The 15,602-nt window shown below is 49.2% G+C and overlaps 4 protein-coding genes; 3 read left to right on the forward strand and 1 right to left on the reverse strand.

The window, feature by feature from the left end:
* On the reverse strand, positions 1-3,709 carry GSBLH_T00003114001 (Pyruvate:Ferredoxin (flavodoxin) Oxidoreductase (PFO); the record flags this gene model as incomplete). XM_013041791.1 has 1 exon in its annotated part: positions 1-3,709. The coding sequence occupies one exon, from the start codon at positions 3,707-3,709 to the stop codon at positions 38-40; it is 3,672 nt and encodes a 1,223-aa protein (XP_012897245.1). The 3' UTR covers positions 1-37.
* Positions 3,710-6,297: 2,588 nt separating this feature from the next.
* Positions 6,298-7,283, forward strand: GSBLH_T00003115001 (uncharacterized protein; the record flags this gene model as incomplete). XM_013041792.1 has 4 exons in its annotated part: positions 6,298-6,554; positions 6,586-6,929; positions 6,965-7,041; positions 7,073-7,283. 3 exons carry the CDS (start codon positions 6,298-6,300, stop codon positions 7,024-7,026), a joined length of 663 nt encoding a protein of 220 aa, XP_012897246.1. The 3' UTR covers positions 7,027-7,041; positions 7,073-7,283.
* A 2,244-nt stretch (positions 7,284-9,527) lies between these two features.
* On the forward strand, positions 9,528-10,450 carry GSBLH_T00003116001 (uncharacterized protein; the record flags this gene model as incomplete). XM_013041793.1 has 2 exons in its annotated part: positions 9,528-9,962; positions 9,995-10,450. The coding sequence occupies exons 1-2, from the start codon at positions 9,621-9,623 to the stop codon at positions 10,448-10,450; spliced, it is 798 nt and encodes a 265-aa protein (XP_012897247.1). The 5' UTR covers positions 9,528-9,620.
* A 395-nt stretch (positions 10,451-10,845) lies between these two features.
* Positions 10,846-13,850, forward strand: GSBLH_T00003117001 (uncharacterized protein; the record flags this gene model as incomplete). XM_013041794.1 has 11 exons in its annotated part: positions 10,846-10,971; positions 11,003-11,070; positions 11,102-11,184; positions 11,217-11,253; positions 11,286-11,372; positions 11,404-11,770; positions 11,801-11,942; positions 11,972-12,334; positions 12,365-12,544; positions 12,575-12,792; positions 12,826-13,850. 11 exons carry the CDS (start codon positions 10,846-10,848, stop codon positions 12,913-12,915), a joined length of 1,761 nt encoding a protein of 586 aa, XP_012897248.1. The 3' UTR covers positions 12,916-13,850.
* Positions 13,851-15,602: the final 1,752 nt, after the last annotated feature.

Consider the following 15,602-nt stretch of genomic DNA (forward strand, 5'->3'; position numbering starts at 1 on the left):
ATTAATTACGATAAACGGACACACAAAATAAGCAAGCTTACTTCTTCTCGAACTTCTTCTGGAGATATTTATACAATTGTTTATCCGACATGGCCATGCGCACTCTATCCTCGTGTCTCTCGATCAGCTGCTGCTTCAGCGTGGCGTGCAGCGACGTCGCCACATCCGGCAGGCTCTTGTCCAGCGTCGTGAATCGGTTTTCTCCCTTCAGGAAGTCGCCCACGTCCGTCTTAATCTTCTTGAAATCCAGCTGGAACGGGTTCTCGCCCTTCTCCGCGCGGCGCGGATCGTAGCGGTACAGCGGCCAGTAGCCCGAAGACACCGCCTTCTCGGCCTCCTGCGCCATGCAGGACATTCCCGTCGAGGCGGGCATTCCGTGCTGCATGCACGGCGAGTAGTTGATCACCAGCGAAGGTCCGTCGTAGCTCTCGGCCTCCACGATCGCCTTGATGGCCTGGCGCGGGTCCGCGGCCACCGCGATCGACGCCACGTACACGTTCTTGTACTGCATCGCCATGCGGCCCAGATCCTTCTTCATCAGCGGCTTGCCGCCCGCGGCGAACTTCGCCACCGCGGACATCTGCGTGGCCTTCGACTGCTGGCCTCCCGTGTTGGCGTACATCTCCGTGTCCAGCACCAGCACGTTGATGTCGTCGCCCTGGGCGAGCACGTGGTCCACGCCTCCGTAGCCGATATCGTAGGCCCAGCCGTCGCCTCCGACCACCCACTGCGTCAGCTTGGGCATCACGTCGATCACCTCCTCCAGCAGCTCCAGCTCCTTGTGGTTCTTCTTCTCGTTGGCCAGCAGCGCCACGCAGTTGTCGTAGCACACCTCGCACTTGTCCGCATCGCGCGGGTTCTCCAGCCAGGTCTGCAGGTTGGCGCAGAGCTCCTTGCTCTTGGGGATGGAGTCGTCCTTCAGGATGCGCTGCACGCGCGTCGCCAGGTTGCGTCGCTTGATCAGCGTGGAGGTCATCATACCGAAGCCGAACTCGGCGTTATCCTCGAACAGCGAGGAGCCCCAGGCGGGACCCTGGCCGCGCTCGTTCACCGTGTACGGGTTCGAGCAGAAGGTACCTCCCCACACACGCGAGCAGCCCATCGCGTTCGCCACCATCAGGCGCTTGCCGAACAGCTGCGTCAGAATGCGCACCGACTGCGTCTCTCCGCAGCCCGCGCAGGCTCCGGGGAACTCCAGCATGGGCAGCTGGAAGGCGCAGCCCTTCACCGTGGTCTTGTCCACCAGGTCGCCCTTGTTCTTCACCGTCATCGCGAAGTCCCAGTTCTTGCTCTCCACCTCCTGCACATCGCGGAAGTTGGTCATCGTCAGCGCGTTCGTCGGGCAGTTCACCGAGCACACCTCGCACGACGTGCAGTCCATTGGCGACACCTGGATGCGGTAGTTCAGACCCTTCAGCTCGTCGCCCACGGCGGGGATCATCTTGAAGGTCTCGGGAGCGCGCTTCGACTCCTCCGCGTCCATCAGGAACGGACGGATGCACACGTGCGTGCACAGCGTCGCGCACTGGTTGCACTGCGTGCACTTCGAGGGGTCCCACACGGGCACCTGCGTGGCGATGCCGCGCTTCTCGTACTTGGAGGTTCCGGCGGGCTGCACGCCTCCGGACACGAACTTGGACACCGGCACCTTGTCCGCCTCCATGTACAGCGCGGGGTACAGCGTCTGCAGGAACTCCGGAGTGCCCGCGGGCCACACCTTCGGAGCGTCGTCAGGCAGGTTCGCCCACGCGGCGGGCACCTCGATCTTGTGCAGGTTGCTCAGCGACTGCTTCACGGCGTTCAGGTTCATGTCCACGACCTGCTGGCCCTTCGAGCCGAAGCGCACAGCGATGTCCTTCTCCAGCAGCTTGGGAGCGCGACCCTCAGGCAGGATCGGGCAGAGGTTGAAGAACACGCTCTGCATGATCATGTTGATGCGCTGCTTCAGACCCACGCTCTGCGCCACGCCAGTAGCATCGATGTTGTAGAACTGGGCCTTCTTGTTGGCCAGATCGCGCTTCAGATGGTTGGGCAGGTTCTTCTCCAGCTCCTCCAGCGTGTTCCAGGGCGAGTTCAGAACGAAGATTCCGCCCTCCTTCAGCTGGTTCACCATGTGGAACTTGCGCACGTAGGTGCTGTTGTGGCAAGCGACGTAGTCCGCCTGCTGCACCAGGTACTCCGACTGGATCGGCTCCTTGCCCACACGCACGTGGGACACCGTCAGACCGCCCGACTTGTGCGCATCGTACACGGAGTACGCCTGCGCGTTGAAGTCGGTGTTCTTCACAATCAGCTTCACCGCATCGTGCGACGAACCCACCGTTCCGTCCGATCCGTAACCCCAGAAGATGCACTGCTTCACATCATCGGGCAGCGTCGGCAGCGGCTCGCCGTACTCCAGAGACGAGTGGCACAGATCGTCGTTCACACCCACCGTGAAGCGGTTCTTGGGCTCGGGCTTCTTCAGGTTGTCGAACACCGCCTTCACCATCGCGGGAGTGAAGTCCTTGCCTCCCAGACCCATCTGGCCTCCCACGATCGTCACCGGACGCTTCAGCTGGTTCATCGAAGCCACCACATCCAGGTACAGAGGCTCTCCGGGAGCTCCGTCCTCTCGGCAACGATCCAGCACGCACACACTCTTCACCGTCTTGGGGATCGCCGCGTCCAAGTGCTTCTGCGAGAAGGGACGGAACAGGTGCACCTTCACCACACCCACCTTCTCTCCATGCTTGTTCAAGTAGTTCACCGTTTCCTCCACCGTGGTTCCAGCACCCATCACCACGATCACACGGTCCGCGTCGGGAGCTCCAGCATAGTCGAACAGATGGTACTGACGACCCGTGATGCTCGCCACCTTGTCCATCGCCGCCTGAATCTTCTCGGGAGCAGCGTCATAGAACGGCTGAGCCACGATGCAGTTCTGCATGTAGATATCCTGAGACTGAGCAATTCCGCGCTGATACGGGTGATTCGGATTCAAGGCTCGCTTGCGGAAAATGTTCGCATCTTCGTAGGGATAAATCTTGGCCACCTCGTCGCACGGAATCGTATCAATAGAGTTCACCTCGTGAGAAACTCTCCAGCCATCGAAGAAATGCAGGAAAGGAAGGCTCGTGGTGATAGCAGACAGGTGGGCCACCAGCGCGAGATCGTGTGCCTCCTGGACACAGTGCGAGGAAAGAATCGCAAATCCAGTTTGTCTCGTAGCCATCACATCAGAGTGCTCACACAGCAGCGACAGAGCCTGCTTAGAAACCACACGAGAAGCCACGTGAATGACGGCGGGCAGCAGTCCTCCAGCAATACGATACATGTTGGGAATCATCAGCATCATGCCCTGAGAAGAGGTGAACGTTGTTCCCAGAAGACCTCCCACAAGAGCGCCATGCAAGGCTCCGGCGGCACCTCCTTCAGACTGCATTTCGGTCACTTTCAGAACGTTTCCAAAAATGTTCTTTCTTCCCTTCACCGCCCATGCGTCGGCATGCTCTCCCATAGGGGAAGAGGGAGAAATGGGATACAAAATTGCAGCATCGCTCACATTGTAAGCAGAAGACGCCGCAGCTTCGTTTCCATCGATAGCCGCACGGACCTTCTTATACTCGGAAAAGAGGCGAGTAAAAGTAGACTTAGCAACACTTCCATTCAAAGAACCAGCCAGCATAGCTGACTGTCTAAATGACTGCTTAAGAGCCACAGCAAGCATTTGAGATTATAGATAGTTTTTGAGGATTGGATTGTGTGGAAACATTTTCCACGTTTCTACGATTCTGAATCATTGGCTTTTCAAGGGAACATAAAAACCTCTTTAAAAGTGCCTCTCTACTATGACCACAAATAAAGGGAAATGGAGTACGGCCTTTGTGGTTGACGTTGAGATGGCGGTTTCTGTAATTTACCCATTTCAGCAGCAGCGAATACTATACCGTGAAACTAGATTGCTTTACGCAAACAAACTTGATTTTTAAATCCATTTTGGATCGTTTCTCCCTTTTTACCATTTGATACATTATTTAGCATGGAAATAGGATCACTTTCAAGGTCATTGAATTTACCATTGTAATGAACCACTGCGAATAGACTTTCGGAAAATAATACAGTATTACATACTGTGGAAAGATTCTTAATCCTTGATGGTGTCGGATTTCTCCTAAACGTAGTGAAGTATAATGTATGCATTGAGTGGTTGCTTTTCTCAAAATGTGCCGTTATCGTATGTGTTCTATTGCTAGTACCATCTTTTATGGTGTAAATGTTCACACTTTTTCAAAACCCGATTCCTCCAATAACAGGAACCCTTCTGGTTCATTCCAATCAATTCTATTGGTATGGTTCTAAGGGGCAATTAGTAATTCCATGGTTGCCACCATCAGTTACTTCACACTGAACTTTCGCCACAATTGAAAAAACCGCGATTTTGTGAAGCTGTATTCAAATTGTCATTCATAATATAATAATGTATTTCACGCGGTTTTGGAATCAGCTTCGAGGATTAACTCGAAAGAGCTTCATCCAAATGAGGAAACGTTGGTTCGCCAATCTCTTTGTGGTGCTTTTGCCAGGTACTCTATGAATTGAAACATTACTCTCAGCGATTGTGATTGCTGTATACAGCACAATGTCAAAATCTCAATCGAGTAAGAGTACCACACCTATTTCTATAGAGAAGCTGGGCCGGTGTGTTCCACTCGACAGGTAGTGTCCAAATCCTATGTTGAATGTAGCTATGGAAGTGAATACACCCCGGTGTATGATAGGGAGAAATGCCTTACTCTTCTCTATGGACCCAAATCGGAGAAGATCGACGCTATTATGAAAACTCTTGCTGAACTAAACGGATTAACATTTGGAGAAGATATTGTTGGAGTGAGTATGTATTTGGAACACTGCGCTTATTTGAAGATAATAAGACGGAGTATGTCGCTAGAATCTATCCACCTTATGATTCTGATGTTCCGTTTGTTACTGGAGGTGTGTATTTTGTTGAGAAGATGGGCGCATTGGAATACCACGTTTGGTCCAATCTCACGTACCAGAGTTACTACTTTGGAACTGCTGTCTCCAATGTGCAACCTGGAGAACAGTATCTCTTTTCGAAAATCCAACTAGCTGTGGAAAATGCTATCAATAGGTACTCGGATTCTTCTATTCCTGTAATCGAACTTTCTTTGCAAGAGAATCCTGCTCTTAGCGCTTCTACGCTGTAATTTGTTCTTTGCTTCTGTTCACAAAATAGATCGCTCAACATTTTTCTGGTGCTGAATCTTTGCATTGGCTTTGTGTTTCTCTTTTTTCATTCTACATATGCCTTGAAGGAAAAGAGAGGAAAGCAACTGGATTATCTGCGTGGAATCGGCATTTATGTAAGCGACTCTCTCATTCGTTTCTTTTTTTAGGAATCTGTCTTTTTCCACAGCCAAACCGCCTATTTCTATGTTCTCTCGCTTGTTGCCTCGATCCTGTACATACTTACTGGAAGGCTCTGCGGCATCACATACTTCACAATTCCTCCATTCATTGTATTCTTCGATGGTTTGATGCGGCTTACGAATATAGGTATCGACATTAGTCTATATGTTCTACTTGGTTGGAATGAGCTATGCAGGACTCTACCTATCGTTTGGCTTTTGATTCTTGTTGATTCACAGCACTTTCGTTATTCGACAGTGGGTCTATGTCGTGTTTCTTGTTCTGTTTTTCTTTCTCTCTTTCTGGCTGTGCAACATCAGGAGTGCATTCGAGTTCTTGAACATTCTGTTTTTCATCACGCTGGCCGATCCATTTTCCTTCCTGAGTTATTTTTACAATAGGATGCCATTGGATTGGAGTTCTGCAGAGTCTTCCGATATGTCCCCCTATCTGTCCGTATGTTCTCGTTTCTTTATGTCTAGAGGGGTTATTGCTATTAATATTATTTGCTGTTACTGCTTGTTATTCTTCTATTTCTGGTACTCGTCTTATCGAAATGGATTCAACATGTCGTGCTGCTTCTACACCAAGATGGACTTCTGGAAGTCGATCAACAAGTCCAAGTCCTTTTCCTGCAGGATTTTTTAAGTGGTAGAGAGCGTGGTGCGGACGAGCCAAGATACGACAGCGAAAAGGACGAAATAAACAGTCGTGAGCACAACAGTATCATTTTCTCGTACACAACCAAGACCTTCCCCAATTGTACCGCGGTGAGCGAGCTGCACATGGAAATCACTCCGCATCAGATCTTCACCTTGCTGGGACCGGTTTTTTTGTTGATCGGATTTCATCTAGAATGGATGTGGAAAGACCACGTCGATCTCCATGCTTACCGGTGTGTATCCTCCCACATACGGAGAGATCTATCTGTGCGGACAGAATTTGCAGAAGAATCGAGAAATGATCCGGGATCGTTTTGGCGTTTGCAGACAGGACGACCACTTCTGGGATGGATTTACGCCTGCAGATATGTTCAACGTTATTGGACGGATTTTGGGACTTTCGAATGAAGATATCGAGAGCGAGAAGAGGCGCTTGCTGCAGCTGTTTAAGCTCTCCGCGGCCGAGAACAAGCCAAGTACGTCCCCGAATCATTTCGTTAGGTCTAGTAAGCACGTTCTCTGGAGGCATGAAGCGAAAAATGACGATCGCGCTGGCTTGCATCAAGGGATTCGACATTCTGATTTTGGATGAGCCTACGAGCGGAATGGATCCGATATCGCGCTCGGAGCTGTGGAATGTCTTGACCGATTTGAAGAAGGACCATACCATTTTGCTGACCACCCATTCGATGGAAGAAGCCGATGTGCTTTCGGATACCGTCGGCATCATGTTCAAGGGTCGTCTGCGAGCTATTGGAACGCCGAATGGAATGAAGAAGCACTACGGAAAGGGATACAAGATCGATATTTTGCTGAACGAGGGAACCAACGCGAACGAAATCTTCGCGCTGATGCGTGTTCGTGTTCGCATGCAATGTATCAGTGTGTAGAGCTATCTGGTGAACAGCAACGTTATTTCGTACACGCTCACAAAGTTGAGTATCGGAATTGACAAGGACGATTTGAAGTAGGTATGAGGGAACCGATTCTATATACAGATTCATGCCTCGATTCCTCAAGGATATCAACTCCTGCTCTTGCACAAAGGAGTGGCTGATCTCTCCTTCAACTATGGACGAAGTGTTTATTAAAGTGGTCGAGTCGAACACGCAAGTGGAGAACGCGGATAACATCAACAAGCTAGAGGAGCAGCGAGAAAAGCGAGCGCAAGTGAAGCTTTGTGAGATTTGCCATATGAATCCGGCAGAGCGAGGTATGAAATTGGAGTGGAGGGTTGAAGTGTAGTTACGGTCTATACCAAGAAGGGAAGAGCCATTGTGGTTGATAATCTTTATTGCAAGAAGTGCTTCTCTGATTCCGATTCTGAATCGGAAACTGAAGACAAGGCACCAGCAGAACCCGCCGAAGTTGCGAAAGCTGCTTCTCTTTCGCCGCCTCCTGAGCCAAGCGATGCACCCCTTCCAAACCTGCCTGCGGATCAATCTTCACCCAGTGCGGCTACCGATATCCAGCTATCTGTGATGTCGGATGGCAGCGCGAGCCAAGTGATCAAACCGCTTTTGCCAGATGCTCCGACAAAGAAGAAACCGTCTCAATACGCCTTGGATGTGATGCTCGATCGACCCACTACCTTTTTTGAGTTTATTTACTCTCTGAACTGGCTTCACTTCACTCTAATGAAGAAGGACGGTGCGCGATTGGCCATTCCTATCGTTGGTATGGTTGTTTGGCTCGGAATTGTCATACTCTACAGTTCCGCCTTAGGAATGTTTGCTATGCCTCCATGCGATGATGGCAGCTTTGCCTACTCATGGAACTGTATTAACAATACCAATCCTCCTACTTGGAATATAGATGGCGATTCATCATTTGTTAACTATGGTTTTTTTTACGTGTTTACTTGTAATGCGTAGATGGATACTTCGACTTTGAAGGTTTTGGACAGTCTTTCCAAAATTTCTCTCTGTTAGTAGATGATAGTATGAATTGTTTAGAGGTATGATCATTTTTTAGGCAAATCGTCTCTCAAGGCGGATTCGCTTTCTTGGGTTTGGAATATCTATGATTTTGAATCGAAAGAACGATTTTTGATTCAGAAATCTGATAATATCCAGAAGGAGATTATCCAACGACAAGTAGAGCAGGACAGATAGCATCTTATGATGTAGGAACACCTGCGCGACTTAGCCAAGGAGTCATCCTACCGCGACTATTATTGGTTGAAAAATGCGACGTATTACGACGCTTACAACTTCCTAATCGAATCGATTCCTCAATTTACTCTCGAACTGTCGGACGCAGACAATAACATATATAAGGGGGTTTTAGGCATGTATCCAAAGGAGTCCACTTACACCTCCGTTGTTTACAATGAATCGAATTGGCATTCCTATGTGAACTCATTATATGGCGAAAAAAATTACATCAATCCGATGATTACGATTCTTAGTTTGTCCCATTTGTATTCCAAAACAAATAAAACCGTTGTTTATTGTTTGAATTCTTTGAATGAAATAAACTGTAGATCCTAGGCTCACATACCTTACAAACAAAGTGTGGATAGTTCCTTTGAATAGTTTTATTCAAATTACGATAAAGGTATTTATTCCCGCTTTCTTTATTGTTCTCTCGCTTTTCGTTATCTATCGAATTGTGAAGGATCGTGCCAACAATTGCCTTTCGATTCTTTATATCAATGGTGTTCGATCTTATCACTATGTTACTAGTCTTCTAATTTTCTACACGTTATTCTTACTCATTTTCATGACCATGTTTTTCTTCTCGTTCTATATGAATCTAGATACATTCTCTTCTTTGTGTCCTTCAAGAAATACTCTCTCAGAATCACAGGTACGGCGATCTGGTATCTTCTGTGGAGTTGCATTCATTGCTCGTCGTTTTTCATTTTAATTAGTTGTTGCTTCACATCACCGTACATCTCTTCGATTCTCTCCATGTTGTAGTTCGCTTGCAACGACTGTGAACATTTTTATCAATGCTATTGGCGCTTTGCTATTCAACTCTGATGGTAATACGAGCTTATTCTTTGCGATGCTGCCTGGATCCTTCATGATGATTGTCACTCAATACATTGTCAGCCCTTCCTTGCAGCGTCGTATGCTCTGTAACGAAGCATTCATTTACTCCTTGATCTCGACGATTCTGTTCATCGTCTTGTCGTATTTAGTCATGTGGCTCTCGCAAGATTTATCGATCACTCTCGATCGCGTAGGAATAGAATGAGGAAAAGGGATCATGAATAGTACTATCAGAAGAAACGAGGCTCATCGATAAAGAAGGAACCAGACTCAAAGACGGAGATCAGCGATGAGAGTGTAAAGCAGGAGAGAGAACTGACTGACTCGCTTATCAACGTCCAAACTCCGGATGATCGTAAAAACCTCAGTCTGATTGTCAGTCGAGTTTCCAAGTATTTCTTCGGCAAGTACGTTGTGGAGAGAGGAAAATGAATGTCGTAGAAGTGGTAAGCGCGTATTCCCAGAGATCAGCTTTGCGATTCGTGATAACGATGTGTTTGGTTTGTTGGGACCGAATGGAGCTGGAAAGACCACATTGATCAATATCATGACCGGCAATCTGAATCCAAACATGGGTCAAATGAAGATCTTTGGATACGATGGAGCCGATGTGAAACGTCTTCGCGAATTGATCGCAGTGGTTCCTCAGTTCGACACGTTCTTCGATGATATGACCGTGGAGGAGCATTTGACTCTTGTGGCCAGACTTCATCACACAAGTCGAAATCTCATCGAAGGGTTCTGCAAGGAAAAAGCGGAGGTTGTGGGTCTCTCACACGATGCTTTTAAGCGGAAAGCCTCGGTGATGAGTGGCGGACAGAAGCGTCGATTGACTTTGGGAATGGCTCTAATGAGTCAGCCTCGCCTTCTCTTCTTGGATGAACCGACGGTTGGGAATGTGAGTTTTGGAATGACTTGTAGACAGGCTTGGACCCCGAAACGCGCTTTGCGATTTGGGATATTGTGAAGCGGGTTCAGAAGGAAATGTCGATTCTGATTACGACGCATTCGATGGAGGAAGCGGATGCTCTGTGCACGCGGATTGCAATCATGACGAGCCAGGGATTGCAGTGCATTGGAGATCAAGTGGAGCTGAAGAATAAGTTTGGAAAGGGATTCTTGCTTCTGCTCTCGCTCGCTCCAGAAATCACGAACGTGGTGGAATATGTGAAGTTTAAGATTTGCCCAGATGTGGAGTTTTTGGAAACGAAAGCAAACATCTATTCGTTCACAATCATGAAGGATCGTGTAGACTTGTCCAAGTTATTGATAACCATCATGGATATGCAGAGATCGAATATTATCACATATTGGTCGATTAATGAATCCTCACTGAGCGATGTATTTGAAAAGATCTGCAAGGTTGAGGAACAATAATCTAGATTGATGGGTATGCTTACCGCGCATTGTTTGTTTGAAATAAGGAGTTATAGAGGAGGTGGAATGGACAGGAAAGAGATATTCTATTTGTGTGAGTTTGAGGAAAGAGTGTGATTTGGTACTATGTTTCAATTAGTATTCTTTTTTTCTCCAAATAGAAACCAGAGAACAACGAATTCATAAACAGAAGCACAAAAATCAGTGGGGGATTATTTCTCTTGCTCCAAATAAATATATATATATATATATGTATGTATATATATAAATATATATATGATTCACAGTATAGAATAAGATATGTCCCCCTTTTCAATGTGAAATGGCAGTTTCTGAACCCCATCAAGGAGTTTCATTCAGCTGCCTCTTCATATTAATTTATTGCTTTTATTCGTATGAGCTCTATTGCCATTAAGACCGTTGCTACAACTCCTTACAAGGACCAAAAACCTGGTACCAGTGGTCTTCGTAAGAAAACTCCCATCTTTATGGAGGGACACTATCTTCACAACTTTATCCAGGTATCCCTTCGGGATCTGGCCTCATTTCCAGTCTACCTTTAATTCCCTTCCCAAGGATCGCGTCCAAGGTTGTACTTTAGTCGTTGGAGGAGATGGAAGGTATGCCCGGTGTGCTTTTTTGACATAACAGATATTACTCCCGTGAGGCCATTCAGGTAATCTTGAAGATTGCTGCGGGCAATGGTGTGGGCCGTGTGTGGGTTGCTCAGCATGGTAGGATTTGGAAAGGATCTCCCACTCTATAGGAATCATGTCGACTCCTTCTATTTCTGCCGTGATTCGGTAGGTTACTGAGGGCATTTTCTCACTTCTAGAACCCGTGAGAACGGTATTGCCTACGGAGGCTTCATCCTCACTGCCAGCCACAATCCAGGTGGTCTGAACGCCGATTTCGGTGTGAAGTACATTCTGTTCCTTTTCCTTTCATTCCAGATTTAACGGCGAGAACGGAGCCGCCGCTGCCGAGCACATCACCAACGGCATCTACACGGAGTCGCTGAAGATCAGCGAACTGAAGATGGCGGAGCTTCCCGAAGTCCCCATCGACGAGATCGCCACGCTGACCTACACCGTGGCCGAGCACCCCTTCATCGTGGAGATCATCTCCTCCACGGAGGACTACATCCGGATTCTGCAGAGCGTCTTCGACTTCCCTCGCATCGCCGCGCTCTTCCGTCGTCCCGACTTCCACTTCCACTTCGACGCCATCAACGGCGTCTCGGGCGCCTACGCCGGCCCCATTTTCCACGATTTGCTCGGCGCGCCGCTCGACTCCCTCCACAACTGCGTCCCCAAACCCGTCCTCTCGCTCCCCCGCGGTAATTCCTAGGACTTCGGCGGCTGCCATCCCGACCCGAATCTCACCTACGCGCGGGAATTGGTCGAGGCGATGGGACTGGACCGCACCGGCCAGCCGCTCCTCAAATCCGCCGAGGAGGCTGCGAAGATCCCGGACTTCGGGTGTGCGACGGGTAGGTCCCGCGGGGATGGTGGGAGGTAGACGGAGACGCGGACCGCGCGATGATCCTGGGCCGGCAGTTCTTCATTTCGCCGTCGGACTCGCTGGCGATGGTGGCGGCGTACTGCCGGTGCATCCCGTACTTTCAGAACGGGCTGACGGCGTGCGCGCGGTCGATGCCGACGTCCTCTGCGATCGATGTGGTGTGCGAGCGACGCGGGATCCGCGGGTTCGAGGTGCCGACGGGCTGGAAGTTCTTCGGCAATCTGATGGACAGCAAGGCGCTGGGGAAGCAGGACAACCACCCGTTCATCTGCGGCGAGGAGAGCTTCGGGCTGGGCGCCGACTACATCCGCGAGAAGGACGGCATCTTCGCCATTCTGTGCTGGCTGTCGATCGTGGCACGTGCGGAAGGGCGGGAACTCTGAGGCGTAGAGCGCAATGAGGATCCGGAGAAGCCGCTCGAGGGCGTGGAGGCGATCGCTCGCGACTACTGGAACGAGTTCGGACGGCATTATTACACGCGGTACGACTACGAGGGCGTGGAGACCGCGCAGGCCGACGCGCTGATGGACGGATTGCGCGCGAAGATCGCGGAAATGGAGGGAAAAACGAGTAGAAACGAGAGGGAGGAATGAGACGTAGTGGTGGTGAAGGGAGTGGAAATCGTGAAGATGGACGAGTTCGAGTACCATGACCCCGTGGACGGATCGGTCTCATCGCATCAGGGAATTCGGATTTACACGAAGGACGGAGCGCGCATTATCTTCCGATTGTCGGGCACTGGATCCTCGGGCGCCACCATTCGAATGTATATGGAGAAGTACGAGACGGAGAAGGATCGGTTGATGCTGCGGACGGCTGTAGGCGAAGAAGGGGATGAGGATGATGGGTAGGATGTGATGGAGAAGGTGCTGGCGGCTGCCTTGGAATTGTCGCAGATGGAGGCGATGACTGGAAGAACGGCTCCCTCTGTAATTACATAAGTGACTCGATTTGATTTAATTGATTTAATTGATTTAATGATTTCTGTTGATTTCAATACACTTTCGTTCTATTTTGTTTGTTTGGAAAGTAGTTTTATGATGATCAAGGGCTTTTCGTTTGGGTCATTTTCTCATTTCTGAAATGGTCTACAAGAACGGGAGAAGAGTCGTTGTGATTCTGAGAGGGAGTAATGCACTAGAAGAAAGCTCGTACCAAGAAACAGGAACCCGAGACCAAGGAGAAGGTTCCGCAGTCCATTGTCGCTCGCAAAGGTGCTGTGGGACCCTTCGTAGCGGCTCTGGTGAAGAATATTCGAATGATTATGTCCCCGAACACCGCTATTCACTTGACGGAGAATAAGTGGGAATATGGGAGTTGTCTGACCTCTAGATCCAACAGTATTCGTGATTTTGTGAATATCGCCGGTCCTTTTGGCGTCACTCACATTATCCTCGTGAGCAAGGGAAAGAACAAGCCGACCATGCGCCTTGCGTGCTTCCCTCAGGGTCCTACTCTGCACTTCCAAGTTTTCGCTTTTTCCTGCTCTCTATCTAGATCGAGGAGTACACGCTCATGCACGACATTCTAAAGCTCCACAAGAAGGGAGTGGACACAACCTCTCCGTTCCTCCACCCTCCTGTGCTCGTCTTCAACAATTTCCCCACCAACGACAAGCCTCTGGAGCTGGTGGTTAAGACCTTCCAAAACATGTTCCCCGCGATGAACCCCGAAAAAATCCACATCGACCATTGCCGCCGCGTGCTGCTCCTCCAATACGATTCCGTAGCCCTTCGATTCGAATTCGACGTAGGCGACGCAGAGCATTCTCCTCCGCCACTACTCGGTGGTTCGCTCCACGGCGGGCATCAGCCGCGCGGTGGACGCGATCGTGAACAAGCGGCGCGTCCCGAACCTCAGCGGGCTGCACGACATTTCAGAGTTTCTTTTGGATCGGGTTTTGACGTAGATACCTCACGAACCTGCGCGAAGACGACGCGTTCGACGACGATTCGCTGCTGTCGGGCGCGTCGCTGACGTCGACCGGGAGCACGGCGGGGGCGGGGACGAAGCAGTCGGTGCGGCTGGTGGAGCTGGGTCCGCGGATGCGGATCGTGCTGAAGGCGGTGGAGAACGGGCTGTTCCAGGGCGAGTTCTTGTTCAGCAGGTTCTCGAAGGAGGAGCAGAAGGTGCTGGAGGAGCAGAGGGCGCAGGAGAAGAAGCTGGAGAAGGTGGAGAAGGAGAAGGCGATGGAGGACGAGGCGAAGGAGGCCGCGCTGGCGAAGCAGTACAAGGAGATGCTGGATGAGGTGAGTCGGCAGAGGGACAAGAAGAAGAAGGAAAAGACGATGCGGAAGGCCAAGCAGCTCGAGTCTAAACGCATGGCCGAGAAGGGCAAGGAGAAGGCGAAGGAGAAGGCGAAGGAGAATGGAAAGGGAAATGCCAAGGGAAATGCCAAGGGAAATTTCAAGGGAAATACGAAGGGAAATTTCAAGGGAAAAGGATCGGGCAAGTAAAGTGTTTAGTGGTTCTTGATAATCATAATGTCGTTTTGATGGGTTTGTTGGAGAAAACAGGGGACGCATTCCATAAAGGGGATTTGGCAGAAATGAAGGTTGCGATGCGCTGGGTGCGGACACGCGTTACACGGCGATATCCTGCGTGCTGCATCATGACGGATAGACTCTTAATATTGGTCATTGGGTGCTTGCCGTTGAAAAGAACATATTGTACACAGCTACGAGAATACTTTTTGAGGATCAAACGTAAAGCTTCGGCAGCTATCCCGTCAGAGAGCAGATTCAAAAATACAAAAATCTCCCAAATCAAACAGAATCGTCGATGGACGCGCATAAGCAGGGGAGTACTGACTGCGAATCTTCGCGTCCAGCTTTCGCAGTTCGGCATTGTAGTTACTCACTCTTGGGGATGAACCAAATGCACAAAAAGTACCTCTTGTTGGACAGCATTACGCTCCATTTGTCAGATTGGTTCCTGGCGTCAATAATCATTTGAATCTTGCTTCTCATGGCTTCCGATGAAACGATCGTCTACAATTGTCACAGTATTTGCCGAGAATAGCATACAAACAACTTGCTGACCTTTAAAGTGAGAAGCATTCTTTCAAAAATATCTCTTCTCGACCCTCCAAACGAGAAGATCGTACTACCCCTCAAACAAATTATATTCTCGTACGCATCGGGTTCATACAAAAAACAATACTTCTTATTATCGGTTCCAATCTGAACCAGATAGGAATTCTTGTTTCGTATATACGTATTCTTTATATCGGGGTTGTCTATGTTTTTAGCCAACGCTGCTTGATTTACTCGATGTTTCGTCTTCATCCAGTCCTAGATAATAGTTATTGCCCCAAAACGACCCCATTCCGGTAAGGCTTTGTACAGCTGCATTCTCAAGGAAACAGTCAAATCAAACCTTTTATACTAATTAAAGAAAACAACGAAAGCCAAACAATCTGATAAAGCCTCATCAAAAACGACAAAGTGAGTTCCAAGAATGTTTTCAACAAACCGACACTCTGATTTCAAAAACTAATTTTAGAAAAAAAATTAAATAAGAGAATTCTTAAGCACTTCGTTTCAGCAACGACGCTGTTACAAATGTCGCAAAATAGGGATTACGAACACTCGTAACCCTTCGATAGCCTGCTCGATTCATGACAAGA

This window comes from Blastocystis hominis (genome assembly GCF_000151665.1).
Source record: "Blastocystis hominis, Singapore isolate B (sub-type 7) whole genome shotgun sequence assembly, scaffold_25".
Taxonomy (NCBI): Eukaryota; class Bigyra; order Opalinata; family Blastocystidae; genus Blastocystis; species Blastocystis hominis.